The sequence below is a fragment of the Oncorhynchus clarkii genome, chromosome 4 (genome assembly GCF_045791955.1).
Source record: "Oncorhynchus clarkii lewisi isolate Uvic-CL-2024 chromosome 4, UVic_Ocla_1.0, whole genome shotgun sequence".
Classification (NCBI taxonomy): Eukaryota; Metazoa; Chordata; class Actinopteri; order Salmoniformes; family Salmonidae; genus Oncorhynchus; species Oncorhynchus clarkii.
This window is the reverse complement of record NC_092150.1, coordinates 65,678,656-65,700,140: the sequence shown is the minus strand read 5'-3', so window position 1 is coordinate 65,700,140 and position 21,485 is coordinate 65,678,656. Positions and strand designations below refer to the sequence as shown.

The 21,485-nt window shown below is 43.2% G+C and overlaps 1 protein-coding gene across 1 annotated transcript in view; it reads left to right on the top strand.

Annotated features, from left to right (window-relative positions):
- Positions 1-21,485, top strand: part of LOC139407785 (exostosin-1-like) — a 249,541-nt gene that overhangs the window by 193,636 nt on the left and 34,420 nt on the right. The window contains exons 3-5 of the mRNA XM_071151650.1: positions 8,435-8,528; positions 10,968-11,075; positions 20,470-20,589. Of these exons, the coding sequence (XP_071007751.1) occupies positions 8,435-8,528; positions 10,968-11,075; positions 20,470-20,589 (322 nt within the window). The remainder of the gene's footprint in view (positions 1-8,434; positions 8,529-10,967; positions 11,076-20,469; positions 20,590-21,485) is intronic.

Genomic DNA, 21,485 nt, shown 5'->3' with positions numbered 1-21,485 from the left:
CCATAGGGCATAGGCCTTCAGTATACATACAACCTTTGGCTGAATCTCTCAGTAATGGCTATAGTCCTGAGCGGTAGGTAACCCCAGGGATGTAGCAGGGCTGTTAGACAGACAGTTAGTTCCCCTCTGGACCCAGGCTAGTCAGTCACAGCAAGAGAGCCATGGCCTGGAGTTTAATATCTATCCGCACAATAACCATTTCCGGTATCTATCCGATCTGATGAGAGGCAGCTGCGGGCACCGCCACAGCTAGGCGTCACAATCAAACAGGCCTCCAGACTAAAATAACCATTAACTGTAGCCTTACTGTGAGCGTACTTTGGCCTCTGGCTACAGGTCCAGACCTTTGTGTCACAGGTGTGCACTAGCCAGGTAATTAAAGGGCCAGTACAAGCCAGCAGGGTTCAAGCCCCTCACCCCTTTTCCCTGCCTCGATTGCTACAGTAGCCTCCGACGCCCATTTCTAACGCATATAACCTGAAGACTAAACTATTTGACGTTTGTTTGACAGCTGTTTTGTTGGTGTACGGTCATTGTTTTTGAAATATGCAGACATTTCTGATTAACACTATGCAAATCAACTCTCTCCCAACCTGTAGCTGGAGTGTTCAGTTGTTGACAGGTGTCTGAGCTATTGCATGAGTCCCCCTAGTGGCAGCAATATTCACACCAGCAATGGTCTGACTGAGTGGCTGTGTGTGGGCAGAGTTTGATGGGATGTTGAATCATGCGACCACGATGAGTGAATAAAAAATGGCCAAGCACATTTTGTATTTAGTAAAGATAATGCTTTTGTATTCTTGAAAATATGTGTTTTAGCTCATCTATGATTAACCTGGCTGGCATGGAATTGAAACATCATATCACATGCCCTGATCGACTGGAGTCCGCCTTTTGAGACCGACTGTGTTGTTCTGTAGCTGTCTGAGCAGAATCCTAATAGGGCAGAATAACAAGCTGTATGTTCTCTATGATTGAACCTCAACATTCTTGCCACATTACCATATCCATTTTCTATAGGTTGCTGTGGTTGACCTTGTGCTCTCCAGTCTGATGTCATACAATGACACCTAGTAGTTGTTTTTTTAACAAGAAAAAAAATGGATGACTGTCACTTGCATCACCTTTTCAGCACACATATACATATGGTTGGTCCGCCCGAGGCTGTGGAAGCATTTGATCCCCAGACAGATTAGGCTGTAATCAGATGTCTCTGTGGGCCAGGGCTCAATCAGCACCTCTGGGCTCTCCTCGGGGTGGTTGGAGGATGGCTGGAGACAGAGACAGCCCTATGGGGATTCTAACAACCCACAGTGAGAGGGAGAACAACAGTTATAGACATAAACATAGCAGTATTTTACAGTAGTGTATGTATAGACATCATGGCGGAGCCTAACACTGGATGAAACATGCAATTATAGTCTCATTAACGAAATGATCAACCGCAGTCATGATTCCAGGCTAGCCAGTTGATCACAGAAACACGGATTCGAGAGAGAGCCTGGTCTCTGTTGAGAATTAACCCTCTTGAAAATATCCCTGTCTTGTTTAATGACAAAGAAAGTGTTATGTATGTTTCCGTTGAAGTGCCATGAATCATCCTTGGCCTCTTTTTAAGAATTCCCTGCCTGATATTTGTCATACAATATGGGTTATGAGGATCATAGACAGAATTGGTTATAGATTGCAGGGCGTCATAGGTAGCGACAGGCTGGCGTGTTCGGGGATTGATTTATGTAGCTTAAAAGCTCTCCTATTATTTCATGTGATTTAGTGTCAGATAAAACAGCTGCTCCTCATCATTATTGGATGGGCCTTGGGATGAGACGGTGGTGGGGAACAGGGGCATAAATTACCTCTCTCTCTATTGGCCTGCAGTGTGGGAAGAGGGGGAGAAGGGATGTGCTGCCTGCTATAGAGATGGGCTGACGATCCTCTGGCTTGGCTCACTGGAAAAGACTGGGAGTGCTTAAGGAGATCAATCTCAAAATGTCTCCCTTTGTAATACGCTCGTCGTGTATCATTGATCATACTGTAGGTCGGAGTGGAGTGGAGGACCTCATTCTAGTCTAAACCTTTCTTTGTGTATAGTGCGGTCTCATTGTTGTGATTCTAAGTCTTGAAACGTGTAATTGACAAGTGTTTTGAAGGTTGCCTAATTTCTCAGAATGTGTGGGTTAGAGAATGCTTTTCCTCGATTTCCCATATCTGTTCCATCTACTGAGACTTCGCTTTGTTTGTGATTTGTCTTGTTTTTGAGTGAGACAATGACTTATTCAAGTCTAATTGTATTCGTCACATCCTTCGTAAACAACAGGTGTAGACTAACAGTGAGATGCTTACTTACGGGTCCTTCCCAACAATGTAGAGAAAACAGAGAAATAGTAAAAAGGTTCAACATAATAAATGCACAATGAGTAATTCTAACTTGGCTATATACATGGGGTACCAGCAGGGGTACGAGGTAATTGAGGTAGATATGTACATATAACTAGGAATAAAGTGACAGATAATAAACAGTAGCAGCAGCGTATCTGATGAGTCAAAAGAGTTTGTGTGATGAGTCAAAAGAGGACTATGCAGATAGTCCAGGTAGCTATTTAACTAACTATTTAACAGTCTTATTGTTTGGGGTTAGAAGCTGTTCAAGGTCGTTCTGGTTTCAGACTTGGTGCATCGGTACCACCTGCCGTGCGGTAGCAGAGAGAACTGTCTATGACTTTGGTGGCTGGAGTCTTTAGGGCCTTCCCCTGTGACCACGTGGATGGCAGGGACCTCGGCCCCAGTGATGTACTGGGCCGTATGCATTACCCTTTAGTGCCTTGCGGTCTGATGCTAAACAGTTGACATACCAAGCGGTGATGCAGCCACTCAAGATGATCGCAACGTGCAGCTATAAAGTTTGTTGAGGATCTGAGGGATAATGCCCCATTTTCTTCAGCCTCCTGAGGGAGAAGAGGCGTTGTTGTGCCCTTTTCACAACTGTGCTGGTGTATTTGGACCATGATAGATCCTTAGTGATGTGGACACAGAGGAACTTGAAGCTCTCGACCCGCTCCACTACAGCCCCAACAATGTGAATGGGGGCGTGCTCGGTCCTCCGTTTCCTGTAGTCCACGATCAGCTCCTTTGTCTTGATGACGTTGAGGGAGAGGTTGTTGTCCTGGAATCACACTGCCAGGCCACACTGCCAGGTTTTCATATTGTCCAGGTGGTAGAGGGCAGTGTGGACTGTTTGCGTCATCTGTGGATCTGTTGGGGTATGTGAATTGGAGTGGGTCCAGGGTTTCTGGGATGATGGTGTTGATGTGAGCTATGACCAGCATTTCATGGCTACAGATAGTCATTTAGACAGGTTACCTTGCCTTTCTTGGGCACAGGCACTATGGTGGTCTGCTTGAAACATGTAGGTATTACAGACTCTGACAGGGAGAGGTTGAAAATGTCAGTGAAGACACTTGCTAGCTGATCAGCGCATACTCTGAGTACGTATCCTGGTAATCTGTCTGGCCCTGCGGCCTTGTGACTGTTAACCTGTTTAATCCTCAAGTCTATTGATGCACCCGTGTGTCAATCTCTATACTGAACAAAAATATAAATGTAACGTGCAACAATTTCAACGACTTTACTGAGTTACAGTCCATATAAGTAAATCAGTCAATTAAAATGAATTATTTAGGCCCTAATCTATGTATTTCACATGACTGGGCAGGGCTGCAGCCATTGGTGGGCCTGGGAGGGCATAGGCCCAACCACTTGGGAGCCAAGCCCACCCACTGGGGAGCCAGGACCAGCCAATCAGAAAGTTTTTCCTCACACAAGGGCTTTATTACAGACAGATATACTCCTCAGTTTCACCAGCTGTCTGGGTGGCTGGTCTCAGACAATCCCACAGGTGAAGCAGCCAGATGTGGAGGTCCTGGGCTGGTGTGGTTACACGTAGTCTACGGTTCTGAGGCCAGTTGGTCATACTGCTAAATGCTCTAAAACAACGTTAGAGGCGGTTTATGGAAAATAAATTAACATTAATTTCTTCAGCAACAGCTCTGGTGGACCTGCAGTCAGCTTTCCAATTGCACGTTCCTTCAAAACTTGCAATTGTGTTCGTTGTCCATAGCTTATGCCTGCCCATACCATAACTCCACTGCCACCATTGGGCAGGCACTGTGTTCACAACATTAACATCAGCAAACCGCTCGTCCACACAACGCAACACACGTGGTGTGTGGGTAAGAGCGTTGGGCCAGTAATCGAAAGGTCGCTGGTTTGAATCCCTGAGCTGGCCGGTTGGACGTACTGTCAAATTCTCTAAAACGATGTTGGATGCGGCTTATGGTAGAGAAATTAACATTGAATTGTCTGGAAACAGCTCTGGTGGTCATTCCTGCAGCCAGCATGCCCATTGCACATTCCCTCAAAACATGAACATCTTTGGCATTGTGTAGTGTGACAAAACTGCACATTTTAGAGTGGCCTTGTATTGTTCCCAGCACAAGGTGCACCTGTGTAATGAGCATGCTGTTTAATCAGGTTCTTGATATGCCACACCTGTCAGGAGAAATGCTCACTAACAGGTATGTAAACAAATTTGTGCACAAAAGTTGGGGGGAAAAAGGTTTCTGTACGCATAAAACATTTAGGGGATCTTTTATTTCAGCTTCTGAAACATGGGACCAACACTATACATATTTTGTTCAGTTTAAGTAACATATATTTTTTTTTAATCCCCATCAAAATCCGTCAGTTTAAGCTAGAGATTTTTTGCATGGTCTGTGTCTCAGAATCCGCCTATGTGGGCCTTCCGCATCTATGGTGGAAAATGGCCGAGCTACAGCGGTGTTTGTCAGACCATGAGACATCCCGAAAATCTGTGTCCTCACAAAAATGCCTGTGGCATCCGATCAGCCTACAAACTAAAAGATGAGAATCATGAACATGATGGTGTTCTCCGTTTTGCTCTACGGCCCTCACAAGTGTCACGTGACTCGTTTTTAGGTAACCCATACAAATGAATGGAAGAAAGGAGGTAGTTTTGTGCCAACAGATATAAGGGATTAAATGTGTAAAAAAAAACATATTTCCTGAGCTTTCTTTTATCGCCTAGATATAGGACAGACACTTCAAAACCTTATTCTTTATGATTTATTTTTTGACTGTCTTTTTTGCCATTTATGAATGTGTTGTTCAATGCGATTATATGGGCTATAGTAGTAATTGGTAAATATATTTTTTTGATACTTAAAGGGATCCTAAAATTCTAAATCAAATAGTTACATGAGCCATGGTATGAGTCAAGTGCAAGTGTTGGTTCAGGAAAGTACATTTTTGGGGGTATTTATTTATTTTAAAAAAAAATTTGGGGGTGGGGGTCAATGTGATTATTTAAGAAATTCTTTGAAGAGGTAGAGTTTCGGGTGCTTTCAGAAGATGGGCAGGAACTCTGCTGTCCTAGCTTCAGGTTGTTGTTGAAAATTAGATCCAAAGATGAAGGCAGAGACTATTTCATTGTATAATAGAAAAAGCTTTAATACAAGCCGCTGCAGGGGAGATCTACCTCTGATTTCACAGGGAAGAACTCAGAGTGAATGGTTGCATGTCCCTTATATAAGTGGGAGGTGATAATACAATCATATTGTTAACACAATAGTGATTTAATACAAGCAACAGTTCTGGGAACACAATGGCTTTGTGTTAGGGTGCAGACATAACCGGAGTCTATGAAAGGTAAAACATCACAGTCCAACACAGAACATGTCCCTTGAGAAGTTAAAACAGTTTATTTTTATTCAACTGGCAGTGTTGTTTTTTTGGGACACATGAATCAAGGTGTGAGTCATGTGTCCGGAGGGGGAGAGGTATCTGTGCCCAATGTCTAATTTGTCAAGAATACAACGCAGGGAAGCAAGTACCGACCTCTTTGTCAAGCCTACCAGTCCCCTGGGGCCCTTTAATATGCAAATTAATTTTGTTCACCTGTCTGTAAAATGAAAAAAGATATGTTGGTAATGGTTGACAGTTACTCCAAATGTATTGAAGCCTTCCTCACATCAAATGAGGAAGCAAAGACTGGAGGTAAGTGCCTGTTTACAAGACATTGTTCCATGATTCTGTGCACCACAAAGTGTAGATAGCGACAAGGGTACATACATGTGACCGACCGCCTTGATTCGGTCTTATGTAGCAACATTTGAAATTGTGTTTTTTTTACATTGGATAAAAGTAGAAACTCAGAGCTAGAAAATGGTGTATCATACACTTTGGTTGAGGAACAATGGGAAAGTAATTCTGCTTTGAAAGTTGATAAACTTTTGAGAAAATGGCCCTTGGATGTTTTTGGTACACCTACTGGAGATCTCTCCTTTGTCTAGACCCATTCAGCATCATTCACATCCTCTAAAGCATTAGCCCCACCCATCTCTTTAAGGATTCACATGTGAGGCCATGTTTATTTGTCACATGCACAGGATATAGAAGGTGTAAACGGTACAATGAAGTGGTTACTTGCATAGTAGCAATATCAAAAACAGAAAGTGTCCAGATGCAAATCTTTAATAAATATTTTATCTTTATTAGATGATGCTTACCTGACACACTTGTCTAAATTGATGGGTCATGTGAAGGAAATGCTATAACCTCCCCGCAGCCACGTCTAGCTACGTCACTATGGGTCACTATTGTCTAGACATGTACACATGTTCATGAAATACAATAGAAGGCCGTAATCACCCGCAGACACACCTGTCTAATTTGATGGGTCATGTAATAATCCGGCAGAAGTGGAATCATTTGTTTAGACATGTAGCGATCTTGTTGAACAATGAACCGTCATAATCCCAACTCATACTACTACCAATACAAACATTGTCATAGCTGTAGAATTAATCTGCAGGTAGCTAAAGCTAACAAACTAGGTTCAACGTTAGCTAGCTAACATTAGGCTATAACTAGCAATGCAAATAGATTTCTGATTTGAATAATAGATCATACATGTAACGTTAGCTAGCGAGCCAGCAAGCTAACATTTGCTCGCTAAGTAACAGTACACTTTAGCTTGCAAAAAAAACTACATTCTGACAGAATTAGAAACTTATAATATCTGAGAATGTAGCTAGACTCTTAACCGTATATATGGATGAACGCTTCACGGCAGACTGGAACCATTTAACTTCATTTTGTTTGGTCAGCGTTGTGTCAAGTCACTACAGTTCACACTGACCTTGGTGTGTACAGAAAGTAGCCCATCACTTTTTCCAACTGAACTGTCGATAGCTCCTGCTAAATTCAGGACATCAATGTTGTTGAGAAAAGTAGCAAAACTTTTGTAGCTCTCGAGGGCTAACGTTATATGTTTCAAAAATGGCGCAGTAGAAAGGACTGCCAACACATACTGAACAGCTCACGTTATAGACAGAAGACATGGCAGACCAATCCAAACGCATCTCCCAGCATTTCCAGCCCATCCATTATCTCAGGCAATCATGGCTAGCGGGAAGGTTCCTGCCTTTTTCCATGGCTAAACCAACTAGGCTCGTAATTTAACACTTTTATTCATATTTATAGATGGAATACAAGTTTGTTATTAAGGCACATGAAAGCTCACATGTTCCAGAAAGCATTTCTGCCAAATAACACATTTTGATAAAAAATAAATGTTCACATTCCAATGCTGCTCCTGTGAACTAGTGAGGAGCGACATACGCCTAGTTACCTGAAACGAGTCACGTATTTCACCTCAATGATAATGACAGAACTGTGTGACATGCTGCACGTTAAGAGGAATTTACATGTACTGCTTCACCCGGAAAGTTATGGACTTGTAGAATGCTATAATGGTGTTCTGACAAATAAACTGTCAAGAATATGTGCCCAAACAGGACTCACCTGGGTGGATGCATTATCAATAGCAATCAGCTGCAGGGGAGATCTACCTCAGATTTCAGAGGAAAGAACTCAGAATGAATGGTTACATGAATGGTGTGGTTACATGAATGATTACATGTCCCTTATATAGTATACAATCACATTGTTTACACAACCGTTATTCTATACAAGCAACCATTCCGGAACAGAATGGCCTTGTCTTAGGGTGCAGACATACCAGGAGTCTATTGAAAGGCATAACATCACAGTCCAACACAGAACATATCCCTTGAAGTTACAACAGCTCACCCCAAATTCTGACACCACAAGAGGGAAGATGGTTCCACTGTTTTTAATGCTGTAATTGTTGTTTGCATGCATTTCATCTAAGGACACATTTACTGTAAACTAACCTGTCTCTTTCTGCTGTAAATTTTCTCTCTACTTGTTCCACAAAACTCACTGACAGGGGTTTTTGAACATTTTCGTCCTTTGGACCTCAAAGGAGTCGATCTTAGCTCGTGTGATGTCTCCATGAGTCTGACAAAGTTTATTTCTGTCTGTCTGTCTCTAGGTTCGACTACCAGGAGCTGCTCCACAACTCAAGCTTCTGTCTGGTGCCCCGCGGTCGCAGGCTGGGTTCCTTTCGCTTTCTTGAGGCCCTCCAGGTACGTAGTTTGTCGTTTCCCCGTCAAAACCCTGTCCCTCTGAGTCTCCAAGTGGTTTCCTTGGTAACGGATGCTAGTCGTCGGCACAGCAGCCGCGATTGGAGCCTGGGAGTTGTGCAGGTCCTGCAGGCTGCCAGGCCTGATGCTTGGATTATTGGTATTGACAACCTGTCATCTTTTCAAAAACAGCCGCAGACGATTTCTGTGCTGTAGATAACAGAGTAGCCCTATTTTTATCTCTTCCAACACCTCCCACTTCCATTAACACCTGGTCTTCTCATCTCTGGCATGTTTATTTGGACTGACAGAAGCCTCTATAGAAGTATTTTAGGATTGTTTATGACTTTGAACCATCCCATTATGGATAAGCATGTGTCTATATACACTGAGTATACAAAACATGAGGTAAACCTGCTCTTTCCATGACATAGACTGACCAGGTGAATCCAGGTGAAAGCTATGATCCCTTATTGATGTCACTTGTTAAATCCACTTCAATCAGTGTAGGTGAAGGGGAGGAGACAGGTTAAATAAGGATTTTGAATCCTTGAGACAATTGAGACATGAATTGTGTAAGTGTGTCATTCAGAAGGGGAATGGACAAGACAAAAAATGTAAGTGCCTTTGAACGGGCTATGATATTAGGTGCAAAGCGCACAAGTTTGCATCAAGAACTGCAACGCTGCTGGGTTTTTCATGCTCAACAGTTTCCCTTGTGTGTCAAGAATGGTCCACCACCCAACGGACATCCAGCCAACTTGGAATATTAGGAAGGTGTCCTTAATGTTGTGTACTGTATACTCAAATGTGGAATCTAATAAGAAAGTATAGTGTTATCACATCCAGATACACTGAGGCCTGGGTACAAAGTAAAGAATGAAGGAAGCAGCCTAGTCATTTCTACCCCACTCTCTACAAGTGGTCAGTGCAGCAGTTAGGCAGACACACTGTAGGTAACAATTCAAATGTGGAAATAATCATCTCAGTGCCGACTGAGAGCTAGTCGGATTTGCGGCTCCCAAAATGGTGCGTTCTGTGCTGCCTTTTAAGGGTGAGGCAGTTGCATTCCGCACCCAGATTTCAGAGGGGACACTTTGAAACAGGAACATCAAACAGGTTTTTAGACATGACACAGATTGAGCTTTCATATTGTGTGAGGGAGCTCTCTCCTATTCGTCATCTCTTCGTCATCTCTATCTGTCAAGCGAGGCTCAAAGGAGGGCTGTTATGTAGATGGTGGAAGGGAAAGACAGAGGTTTGGTTTGGCTGCAGACAACGTGTTTCCCTCCAACAACACAGGAGAGAAGAGGAGGTGGAGGAGGAGGAGGAGGAGGAGGAAGAAAGGGGAAGGGGGGAGGAGAATGGGAGGGGAGAAGGAGACGAGGCCACGAAGCTGAGCCAGGCTGTGTTGTTGGAGGGAAACGCGTGGTCTGCAGCCAAACCAAACCTCTGTCTTTCCCTTCCCCCCTCTACATAACAGCCCTCCATGACTAAAGAGCAAAGGGGATTTAAACAGACAGACAGGCCTCCAATCATGGACTTGGCCTTTCTCAGAGTCTCCTTAAGCCCCAAATGAGTGTCAAACTTTTAATGATGGAGATCCAAGTCTCAGTTGAAAATGCTTGGTTCAGTACGCAGCCTTGGTTGGAAATTTAAAGGGATTCTAATGAAGTAGGCCATATTAATTTCTCCGTAAGTGCTAGCGCACCCAGTTGATTCTCCCTAAAAATGGTTGCCACTTCGCTTTTCTCACCTCTGAACATCCATTAATAGTGAATCCTTTGTAAATGTAGCTCTGTAGAGAATTTGATCCCTGTAAAAGCCTGGCTTTAAGTGATTAACTGGTTTATGTGTTGCTGTGGTGTTTCCTTGAGTTAAATTGTGTAAAGAAGTTTACGGATTAAACCATCTCTCATTTCCATTTCATTATAAAGGTGCTGCTTTGAGGAAGACCACATGTATTCCTGAATATTAAAACAGGCTTGATGAAGAATGTTCAACAGACAAAGAAAACAAAACTCAAAATAGTATTGTGTAATTGTTCGCATATTTGTTTGTGTTGCTAGTGACTCATTCTCTGCAATATTGATAAGAACCAATGGCTTAAACTAAAAAACGTTATACAATACGCCCTAACATTGTGTGACTAATAGACCACCTTTTACTCTGTGTGAAAGGCATTCAGATGAACCTGTTTGTAGACATGAGTGCAGAGGAATCTGACACTTCACTTTCCCAGAGAGAAATCCCACAACATACCAGAGGAGTGTGTAAAGTAAGACTAGCTCTTGGATAACCTCGCCTATTTCTTCTTCAGTCCTGTAGAAGTGTAGAGAGCTAACCATAATAAAGGTGTCTGTGTATATCTGACCCTTTCTGTGCCTCCTCTGCCTGGGCTACCCCCCTCCTCCCCATCCTTCACCCCCTCTTCCCCCCCAGGCTGCCTGTATCCCTGTCATACTGAGCAACGGCTGGGAGCTGCCTTTCTCTGAGATCATCGACTGGAGCAAAGCAGCTGTCATCGGGGACGAGAGGCTCCTACTGCAGGTAGCTTACTGATGGAGACATCCTCACTATGACACTGATCTCTCTCTCTCTCGCTCTCTTTTCACCGCTATCATACTGCCCCTTAGGCTAGAACACAAGGGCCTCACAACTCACTTTGTGCTTTTAGTAAGGACCACTGTGGTGGATAACGTTTACCTCTCTCTCCAAATGAATATATTCATAATTCTTTGCAAATGCGATATAGTAACTTTTTGGGGGGGGGGGGGGCAGCCACACCCACAGTTTCAGAGGCGCTTGTTTGCAGAGGGGTGGAATAAAATGCCAGGGTACCTTCACATATTAACCCACCGCGCCCCTGCCTGTCTCCCGTAGCCACGTCCCCTGTATCAATAAACTCTCCCATTAATTATGTCATGCAAGGTGTATGATATTTTAGGTTATTTCATTACTGCATCTATTAGTAGCTGCTACCTATCTGCCCTTTCATGACTCTGAGCTTGCCAGTTATTAATGTGGTGAGAAAGAGAGGGGTTTGAAATACGACAGCCAAAATGTCATGTGGACATGAAAGTGAAGAGAATGAGGAAAGGATGTGTGTCCCGAGATATAATGACAGGATTTAGCTTGAAGGTACCATTCCCCTTCTTGTCAGCTCTACCCCCACTTATGAAATCAGCACAATTAATTAGCCGGTTTCCGTAAAGGAGCTGCTCTGACACATTACAGAAACTTGACACATATTTCTCATACTACTGATTCACACAAAGATTGGATTGGAATTAGATTTACAATCAATTGCACTATTGAGACCACACAATGCAAGAGCAGCCTGTTAAAAGTCGTAAATGGGTTTTATTGCAAGTCCTGTAATTATTTGTGACTATACGTTGTTGAATGGAAGACATTCAGAGAAGCAAATGTTTTTTCTCTCCCTCTCCACCCTCTCGTTACAAAGTCCCCGTCCTAAAAGCATGTTAATTGTTGTCAGATACGCTATATATACAAAAGAATGTGGACACCTCTTCAAATCAATGGATTCAGCTACAGTGCCTTGCGAAAGTATTCGGCCCCCTTGAACTTTGCGACCTTTTGCCACATTTCAGGCTTCAAACATAAAGATATAAAACTGTATTTTTTTGTGAAGAATCAACAACAAGTGGGACACAGGCCTCCCGGGTGGCGCAGTGGTTAAGGGCGCTGTACTGCAGCGCCAGCTGTGCCATCAGAGTCCTGGGTTCGCGCCCAGGCTCTGTCGTAACCGGCCGCGACCGGGAGATCCGTGGGGCGACGCACAATTGGCCTAGCGTCGCCCGGGTTAGGGAGGGCTTGGTCGGTAGGGGTGTCCTTGTCTCATCGCGCACCAGCGACTCCTGTGGCGGGCTGGGCGCAGTGTACGCTAGCCAAGGTGGCCAGGTGCACGGTGTTTCCTCCGGCGCATTGGTGCGGCTGGCTTCCGGGTTGGATGTGCGCTGTGTTAAAGAAGCAGCGGCTTGGTTGTGTTGTGTATCGGAGGACGCATGACTTTCAACCTTCGTCTCTCCCGAGCCCATACGGGAGTTGTAGCGATGAGACAAGATAGTAGCTACTACAACAATTGGATACTACGAAATTGGGGAGAAAAAGGGGTAAAATTCAAAAAAAAAAACAAGTGGGACACAATCATGAAGTGGAACGACATTTATTGGATATTTCAAACTTTTTAACAAATCAAAAACTGAAAAATTGGGCGCGCAAAATTATTCAGCCCCTTTACTTTCAGTGCAGCAAACTCTCTCCAGAAGTTCAGTGAGGATCTCTGAATGATCCAATGTTGACCTAAATGACTAATGATGATAAATACAATCCACCTGTGTGTAATCAAGTCTCCGTATAAATGCACCTGCACTGTGATAGTCTCAGAGGTCCGTTAAAAGCGCAGAGAGCATCATGAAGACCAAGGAACACACCAGGCAGGTCCGAGATACTGTTGTGAAGAAGTTTAAAGCCGGATTTGGATACAAAAAGATTTCCCAAGCTTTAAACATCCCAAGGAGCACTGTGCAAGCGATAATATTGAAATGGAAGGAGTATCAGACCACTTCAAATCTACCAAGACCTGGCCGTCCCTCTAAACTTTCAGCTCATACAAGGAGAAGACTGATCAGAGATGCAGCCAAGAGGCCCATGATCACTCTGGATGAACTGCAGAGATCTACAGCTGAGGTGGGAGACTCTGTCCATAGGACAACAATCAGTCGTACATTGCACAAATCTGGCCTTTATGGAAGAGTGTCAAGAAGAAAGCCATTTCTTAAAGATATCCATAAAAAGTGTCGTTTAAAGTTTGCCACAAGCCACCTGGGAGACACACCAAACATGTGGAAGAAGGTGCTCTGGTCAGATGAAACCAAAATTGAACTTTTTGGCAACAATGCAAAACGTTATGTTTGGCGTAAAAGCAACACAGCTCATCACCCTGAACACACCATCCCCACTGTCAAACATGGTGGTGGCAGCATCATGGTTTGGGCCTGCTTTTCTTCAGCAGGGACAGGGAAGATGGTTAAAATTGATGGGAAGATGGATGGAGCCAAATACAGGACCATTCTGGAAGAAAACCTGATGGAGTCTGCAAAAGACCTGAGACTGGGACGGAGATTTGTCTTCCAACAAGACAATGATCCAAAACATAAAGCAAAATCTACAATGGAATGGTTCAAAAATAAACATATCCAGGTGTTAGAATGGCCAAGTCAAAGTCCAGACCTGAATCCAATCGAGAATCTGTGGAAAGAACTGAAAACTGCTGTTCACAAATGCTCTCCATCCAACCTCACTGAGCTCGAGCTGTTTTGCAAGAAGGAATGGGAAAAAAATTCAGTCTCTCGATGTGCAAAACTGATAGAGACATACCCCAAGCGACTTACAGCTGTAATCGCAGCAAAATGTGGCGCTACAAAGTATTAACTTAAGGGGGCTGAATAATTTTGCACACCCAATTTTTCAGTTTTTGATTTGTTAAAAAAGTTTGAAATATCCAATAAATGTCGTTCCACTTCATGATTGTGTCCCACTTGTTGTTGATTCTTCACAAAAAAATACAGTTTTATATCTTTATGTTTGAAGCCTGAAATGTGGCAAAAGGTCGCAAAGTTCAAGGGGGCCGAATACTTTCGCAAGGCACTGTATTTCAGCCACACCCGTCGCTGACAGGTGTATAAAATCGAGCACACAGCCATCAGTAGCGGAGCGTGGGTAAAATCACTTGCATTGTGATTTGTTGCACTTTGTTTGCTCCATAACCTGTTAATTCATATGCCTTGCGACCGTGATATATAGGCCTACAGGCCGAGACAATAAGAAAACCGTAGCAGAATTCAACAACATCTTTGTTTTATCACAAAACCGGATAGCAACCCCTGCCCAGTGAAGTCCACAAAGCATATAGCATGTAACAGATATACAGCATGGTCAAGCAAGTGAATGTTTCTGACATTTTCAGATCACTAAACAACTATGGATTTAGAACCACAGAGAGTTGCCACAAGTCACAAAGAAAACAGGAGCTGCCTCCACTATTCCAGCACCATTACAACTATACCTATAAGATAGGATCGGAATTGCTGTTATAATCATTGGCCAGTACAAAGAATTAAGTAAAACCACAAGTCCAAATCCCTATCTCCATCCATAGCTAATTTAGGAAAGGGACAATTTTAGCTAGCTAGCTAGCCACCAGAGGACAACAACACAACGAGATGCAACAGTTCTAGTTTTTCTGTCAATGACGTATGCTCTCAATGGGATTTGATAGGAGTGACGCCAAATCCAAGCTGGCTTCCCTTGGCACTTTTTTGGTGTGTGCCAGGACCATTCACAGTTGAGCTCAATGCTGATTGGCAAAACATTTTCAAAAATGTTTTTGTCAAAGGAGGCCAGATGCTTGCTGGCTTCCCTTGCCTCCAATGCTACGGGCGGCAACAATGTCATACTCGTTTGAACCAGACACTATCAGATTGATGGCCTACACGTCGAGAGACAGAGGGGCGCTGTTTCGAAAGCCCGAATGCTTTCTCCTGTGAGATACATTCAGCGTCTTGCAAAAAATGTTACCTTTATTTAACAAGGCAAGTCAGTTAAGAACAAATTCTTATTTACAATGACGGTCTACCCTGGCCAAACACGCTGGGCCAATTGTGCATCGCGCTAATTGAAGGAAGATTATGAAACACAGAGAGACAAAAGATAGATTTCCATTTTTTTTATTTGTCTATTTTTTGGGGAAGCCTGGCTTCCCTTGGAATTTATGAATACACGCCACTGACAGCCATGCAATCTCCATAGCTAAACATTGGCAGTAGAATGGCCACACTGAAGAGCTCAGTGACCTTCAACATGGCACCGTCATAGGATGCCACCTTTCCAACAAGTCAGTTCGTTAGGTTTCTGCCCTGCTAGAGCTGCCCCAGTCAACTGTAAGTGCTGTTATTGTGAATTGGAAACATCTAGGAGCAACAGCAGCTCAGCCGTGAGGTGATAGGCCACACAAGCTCAAAGAACGGGACCGCCTGGTGCTGAAGCGCGTAACGCGTAAAAATCATCTGTCCTCGGTTGCAACACTCACTACAGAGTTCCAAACTGCCTCTGGAAGCAACATCAGCACATTAACTGTTTATGGGAGCTTCATGAAATGGGTTTCCATGGCCGAGCAGCCGCACACAAGTCTAAAATCACCATGCGCAATGCCAAACATCGGCTGGAGTGGTGTAATCCTAGCCGCAATTCAACTCTGGACCAGTGGAAACGCGTTCTCTGGAGTGATGAATCATGCTTCACCATCTGGCAGTCCGACAGATGAATCTGGGTTTGGCGGATGCCAGCAGAATGCTACCTTCCCCCAATGCATAGTGCCAACTGTTAAGTTTGGTGGACGAGGAATAATGGTCTGGGGCTGTTTTTCATGGTTCGGGCTAAAGCATACAATGATATTGTAGACGATTCTGTGCTTCCAATTTTGTGGCAACAGGAAGGCCCTATTCTGTAATACTAGAACCAAGCAAGATTTCTGGCTCTCACAGACCTGTAACTTCTTCTTTAAGAGGCTCCTCTGTCCTCCACTCGTTACCTGTATTAATGGCACCTGTTTGAACTTGTTATCAGTATAAAAGACACCTGTCCACAACCTCAAACAGTCACACTCCAAACTCCACCATGGCCAAGACCAAAGAGCTGTTAAAGGACACCAGAAACAAAATTGTAGACCTGGTAAGCAGCTTGGTTTGAAGAAATCAACTGTGGGAGCAATTATTAGGAAATGGAAGACATACAAGACCACTGATAATCTCCCTCGATCTGGGGCTCCACGCAAGATCTCACCCCGTGGGGTCAAAATGATCACAAGAACGGTGAGCAAAGTAGAGCTGGGACCAAAGTAACAAAGCCTACCATCAGTAACACACTACGCCGCCAGGGACTCAAATCCTGCAGTGCCAGACGTGTCCCCCTGCTTAAGCCAGTACATGTCCAGGCCCATCTGAAGTTTGCTAGAGAGCATTTGGATGATCCAGAAGAAGATTGGGAGAATGTCAAATGGTCAGATGAAACCAAAATATAACTTTTTGGTAAAAACTCAACTCGTCGTGTTTGGAGGACAAAGAATGCTGAGTTGCATCCAAAGAACACCATACCTACTGTGAAGCATGGGGGTGGAAACCTCATGCTTTGAGGCTGTTTTTCTGCAAAGGGACCAGGACGACTGATCCGTGTAAAGGAAAGAATGAATGTGGCCATGTATCGTGAGATTGAGTGGAAACCTCCTTCCATCAGCAAGGGCATTGAAGATGAAACGTGGCTGGGTCTTTCAGCATGACAATGATCCCAAACACACCGCCCCGGCAACGAAGGAGTGGCTTCGTAAGAAGCATTTCAAGGTCCTGGAGTGGCCTAGCCAGTCTCCAGATCTCAACCCCATAGAAAATCTTTGGAGGGAGTTGAAAGTCCGTGTTGTCCAGCAACAGCCACAAAACATCACTGCTCTAGAGGAGATCTGCATGGAGGAATGGGCCAAAATACCAGCAACAGTGTGTGAAAACCTTGTGAAGACTTACAGAAAACGTTTGACCTCTGTCATTGCCAACAAAGGGTATATAACAAGTATTGAGATAAACTTTTGTTATTGACCAAATACTTATTTTCCACCATCATTTGCAAATAAATTCATTAAAAATCCTACAATGTGATTTTCTGGATTTTTTTAATCATTTTGTCTGTCATAGTTGAAGTGTACCTATGATGAAAATTACAGGCCTCTCATCTTTTTAAGTGGGAGAACTTGCCCAATTGGTGGCTGACTAAATACTTTTTGCCCCACTGTATATTATAATTACGGCCTTGGTTCCAACATCTAGAAGAGTGGAGGCTGTTATAGCAGCAAAGGGGGGGACCAACTCTATATTAATGCCCATGGAGTGAGATGTTCGACAAGCAGGTGTCCACATTAATTTGGTCATGTTGTGTATGTGTATGATATGCTGTGACAGGATATGAGGCACCTATGGACGTTTTGTCTTCAGAAGGAAAAAAAGAAAAAAACACAATGACAGTAATAATGACAGTGTTTGTGCATTTAAAAGCACAAATAATTGTTACATGTAATTAAATGATTTCCTTACAAGTTGTGTAGAACTGCATTCACACTGGCGTCAGATGAAAAGCCATGGAGCCCTCAGGCATTCAGAGTGGGAGTTAGATACGAAAGGATGCTAAAAGGTGAGGAATGTTGTCGAAGTTCGAAGGGTCAAAACACTTCTGGTTTGTAGTTCCATTTTGTGTTTAGATTGTTCAATGTAAATGTCAGTGGTTTTCTCTGGGAAAATGTATTTTCCATTTAAATCTAATTTTCTATTAAAACCCAACTTGCTTACGACGAAGATTTGCATGAGTTGTTTATGGAAAAGAACCAGCTAACTGTGTTTTGATTAAAAACAAATCAGAAACTTTTGTAATGGCACTGCAACTTTTCTACACTCCAAAAATGACAAATGAATGGCTATTGAGATGGTTTACATGTATCTATGTATAGATCATTTTCCACCGGGATTCATTGTAAGTAAGATAAGCCAATGCGATCTTTATATGCATGTAAGATAAACTCCTATGTACAAACAGAGATATAAACATGGTTAGGATGGTCAAGATAATAACTTAAAGTGGGTCCGGAATTATTGGATCCCGTGCTAAAGATGGGCAGAAAATACTATATAAAATAAATGAAACCAATACTGAGCTACAGTATATTGTATGCTCAAAATTATTGAAGAAATATATTATTTTATACTAATACATAGCAAGAGATTTTCTTTAACAAGTGATACAGAAAATCTCTAAAAGTTAGGGGTCAAAATGATTGGATTCTGTGTTTTCCATACTCCAGCACCCTCTCCTTGCGAGGATAACGACACTGAGCCTTTTTCTATCATGTTTTGAGATTAGACCATTCCTCCATATATAATCTTTCCAGATACTTGATGTCATGGGAATGAGAGATTTTCTGTATATGTTCTTTCGAAGGTGAAACCCACCATTGGTGTGCGTGGCTAAAGAACTCCATGTTCATGTCATATCACCATAACACCGGTTCCAATCCAAGTGCCAATGCCGTTTAGTCAAATCCAGGCGGTCAGATGACATGAAAATAAAGCTCTTTGGCCACGCACTCCAATGGTGGGTTTCGCCTTCAAAAGAACAGTGCATATGCAGAAACATCCCTACTGTAAAATACGGTGGTGGATCTTTGATGTTCTGGGGCTATTTTGCTTGCTTCCACTGGTCCTGAGGCCCTTGTTAAGGTCAACGGCATCATGAACTTGTGCTGGTATTTGGTACCAGCACATTTTAGCCAAAAACCTGGTTGACTCTGCCAGGAGGCTGAAACGTGGATCTTCCAGCAAGACAATAACCCCAAGCACAAAGAAATTGTTAATTTACCACAGAATCAACATTTTGCAGTGGCCCTCTTAGTCTCTGGTCTTGAACCCCATTGAAAACCTGTGGTTTTCACAGACGAAGGATATCAATGATCTGGAAAGATTCTGTATGGAGGAATGGTCTAAGATCCCTCCCAATGTGCTCTCCAATCTGATAAAACATTATAGAAATAGGCTCAGTGTAGTTATCCTCGCAAGGGGAGGGTGCTGGACTATCGAAAACAAGGGATCCAATCATTTTGACCCTTAGCTCTATGAGATTTGTTTAATTACTTGTTAAACAGAATCTCTTTCTCTGAGCAATTGTATTAGTATAAAATAATATATTTTTTCCTTGTTTTGGATCATACAATATAGCTCAGTATTTTTATTAATTATTTTATACAGTCTTTTTTGCTCATCTTTAACAAGGAACCAAGTCATTCTGGACCCCACTGTACATCTGGCTTTATTCACAGAGTTTATAAATGGCTCCCACACCATACTGCTGTGGTGGTGTGTGTTGGGACAAAATGAGAGTGAAGGAGAGTTTTTAAGTCAATCCCCTGTTTTGGTTTTATACGACAATCAAGTTGCTGCACCTACTGTGAAAATGGAATCTCATTGCGTTCAATTATGTTGAAGAATGACACGCAACAACTCAGCACAACATGTGGAGTAGCATATTCCCCCACAGTGGAGACACATAAACACTAATGGAGAGAGGGTTGTGTGATTAGATTGGTGTTATTTATGTCCTGCCTCTGACTGTATTAAAACTAGAAATACTGTCACTGCCGAACATCAGCTCAGACAGACATTGTTTTCAGGCTTCAGGTGGAGGGGGGTTGTCTTTGTGATTTGGGGGTAAGAAATGTGACGTTCATTGTGACAACGCTGATTTGTCTCTCTTGCCCCCTCTCCTGCCACGTGTCACATTGTCAATTGTATGTTTCAATGTTTGTATAATTGATGAGGAGACTCAGAGATGAGAAGTGACAGGACAGAGCAGTGCTATCTGTCAGTTAGCAGGGTTTGATAGCATTGTGTGTTTGCCACAGGAGGGACATGATCCCTAGCTGAGGGGCTCACCCTCTCTCACACAAGGCTGGTTTACCAGCACATACCAACACCTCCGTTTCCCTCTAGCAGTTTGGCCTATGCTTGGAGATACCACTGGAGAGGATAGTCCTCAATTGGAACGATATGGCAGCAAATTCCATTAGTCCTCTGCCACACAAATGACAGTGTATTTTGACCGCTGAGTACCGTCGTTAACGATGTCATTGGTCCCTCAAGTAATAGCCACTAAAGGGAGGTTAGAATCCTACAGAGAGTGTTGCTATGGCTCCCAGGGGAGGAGTCAGTGTGTCCATGGGCCTCCCTCGGGAAGGAGGATTTCACCTAATCACATCTGCCCAGAGAATAACCCATGTTCCCCGACTCTCTCACACTCATTACATGTTTTACTCTGTCCTTTTTTTCCCCAGGTTTCTTCAATTACCAGATCTGTGGACCATGACAAAATATTGGCGCTCAGGCAGCAGACTCAGTTCCTCTGGGATGCGTATTTTTCTTCGGTAGCAAAAATAGTATTAACTACATTAGAGGTAAGCTCTCCCATTTCTAGAACTGTTCATGTGAATCGGAAGTGGGTGGGAGCAGGTTGGGAGGATTGCAAGGCCAGACAGCCAGCAGCCAGGATAACGGATAGACTTTTCTATAATGTGCACAAGTGGCCAGGATAAATTGATGGTGGCTGTACAACAGAGTTCCCCAAACAAGTTCTTAATTTCCCCTGGTTTGTTTTTTTCTTACTGCTGACAGTCTGGCTCTTACTTTAGGAGTGTTTTCACTATACTCTCTTTTCTGTCTCAGTCTCTGGGGGGAAACTGACACAAAGGGTTTTCATCAGCCTCTTCCCCAGAACAGACAGTAAGTCAGAACCTGCCATGATCAAAAGAGTCTGCAGTGTAACAGTTTCCTCTGGCAACTTAAATGTGTGGGGACTACAGTACGTAGACTGGTAGCTGAGGTTACTTAAAAAAACGTCCCCTTTTGTTATCCTGCTACCATTTATTGTTGTCACACCCTCAGATACAGTGTCCCCTCAGAGCAAAGTTGAAATAATGATCATGTTTCCCCTAGAACAATCAGAAATCCCATTTTTTTGTTTGATGGTATTATGTGTTTGATAAGATGTAAGATGTGTGGAGAAGAAGCCCAGGCGTGAAGTGTTTTGGCCTGCAGGTATGAGAGGTACAGTTCAGAGCAGGGTAACATCCAAACATTCTCATAGGCTTTCTGTGCACCCCACTGTCTCAACTGTTTAGCTTTTGTCTTTTTCTTCTGGGTGAGAATGGTTTTACTTTGGTCTGATTTTTTTCTGTTTTTTTTTTATATACTGAGTGTACCAAACATTAGGAACACCTGTTCTTTCCATGACATACACTTACCAGGTGAATACAGGTGAAGGCTATGATCCCTTATTGATGTCACTTTTTAT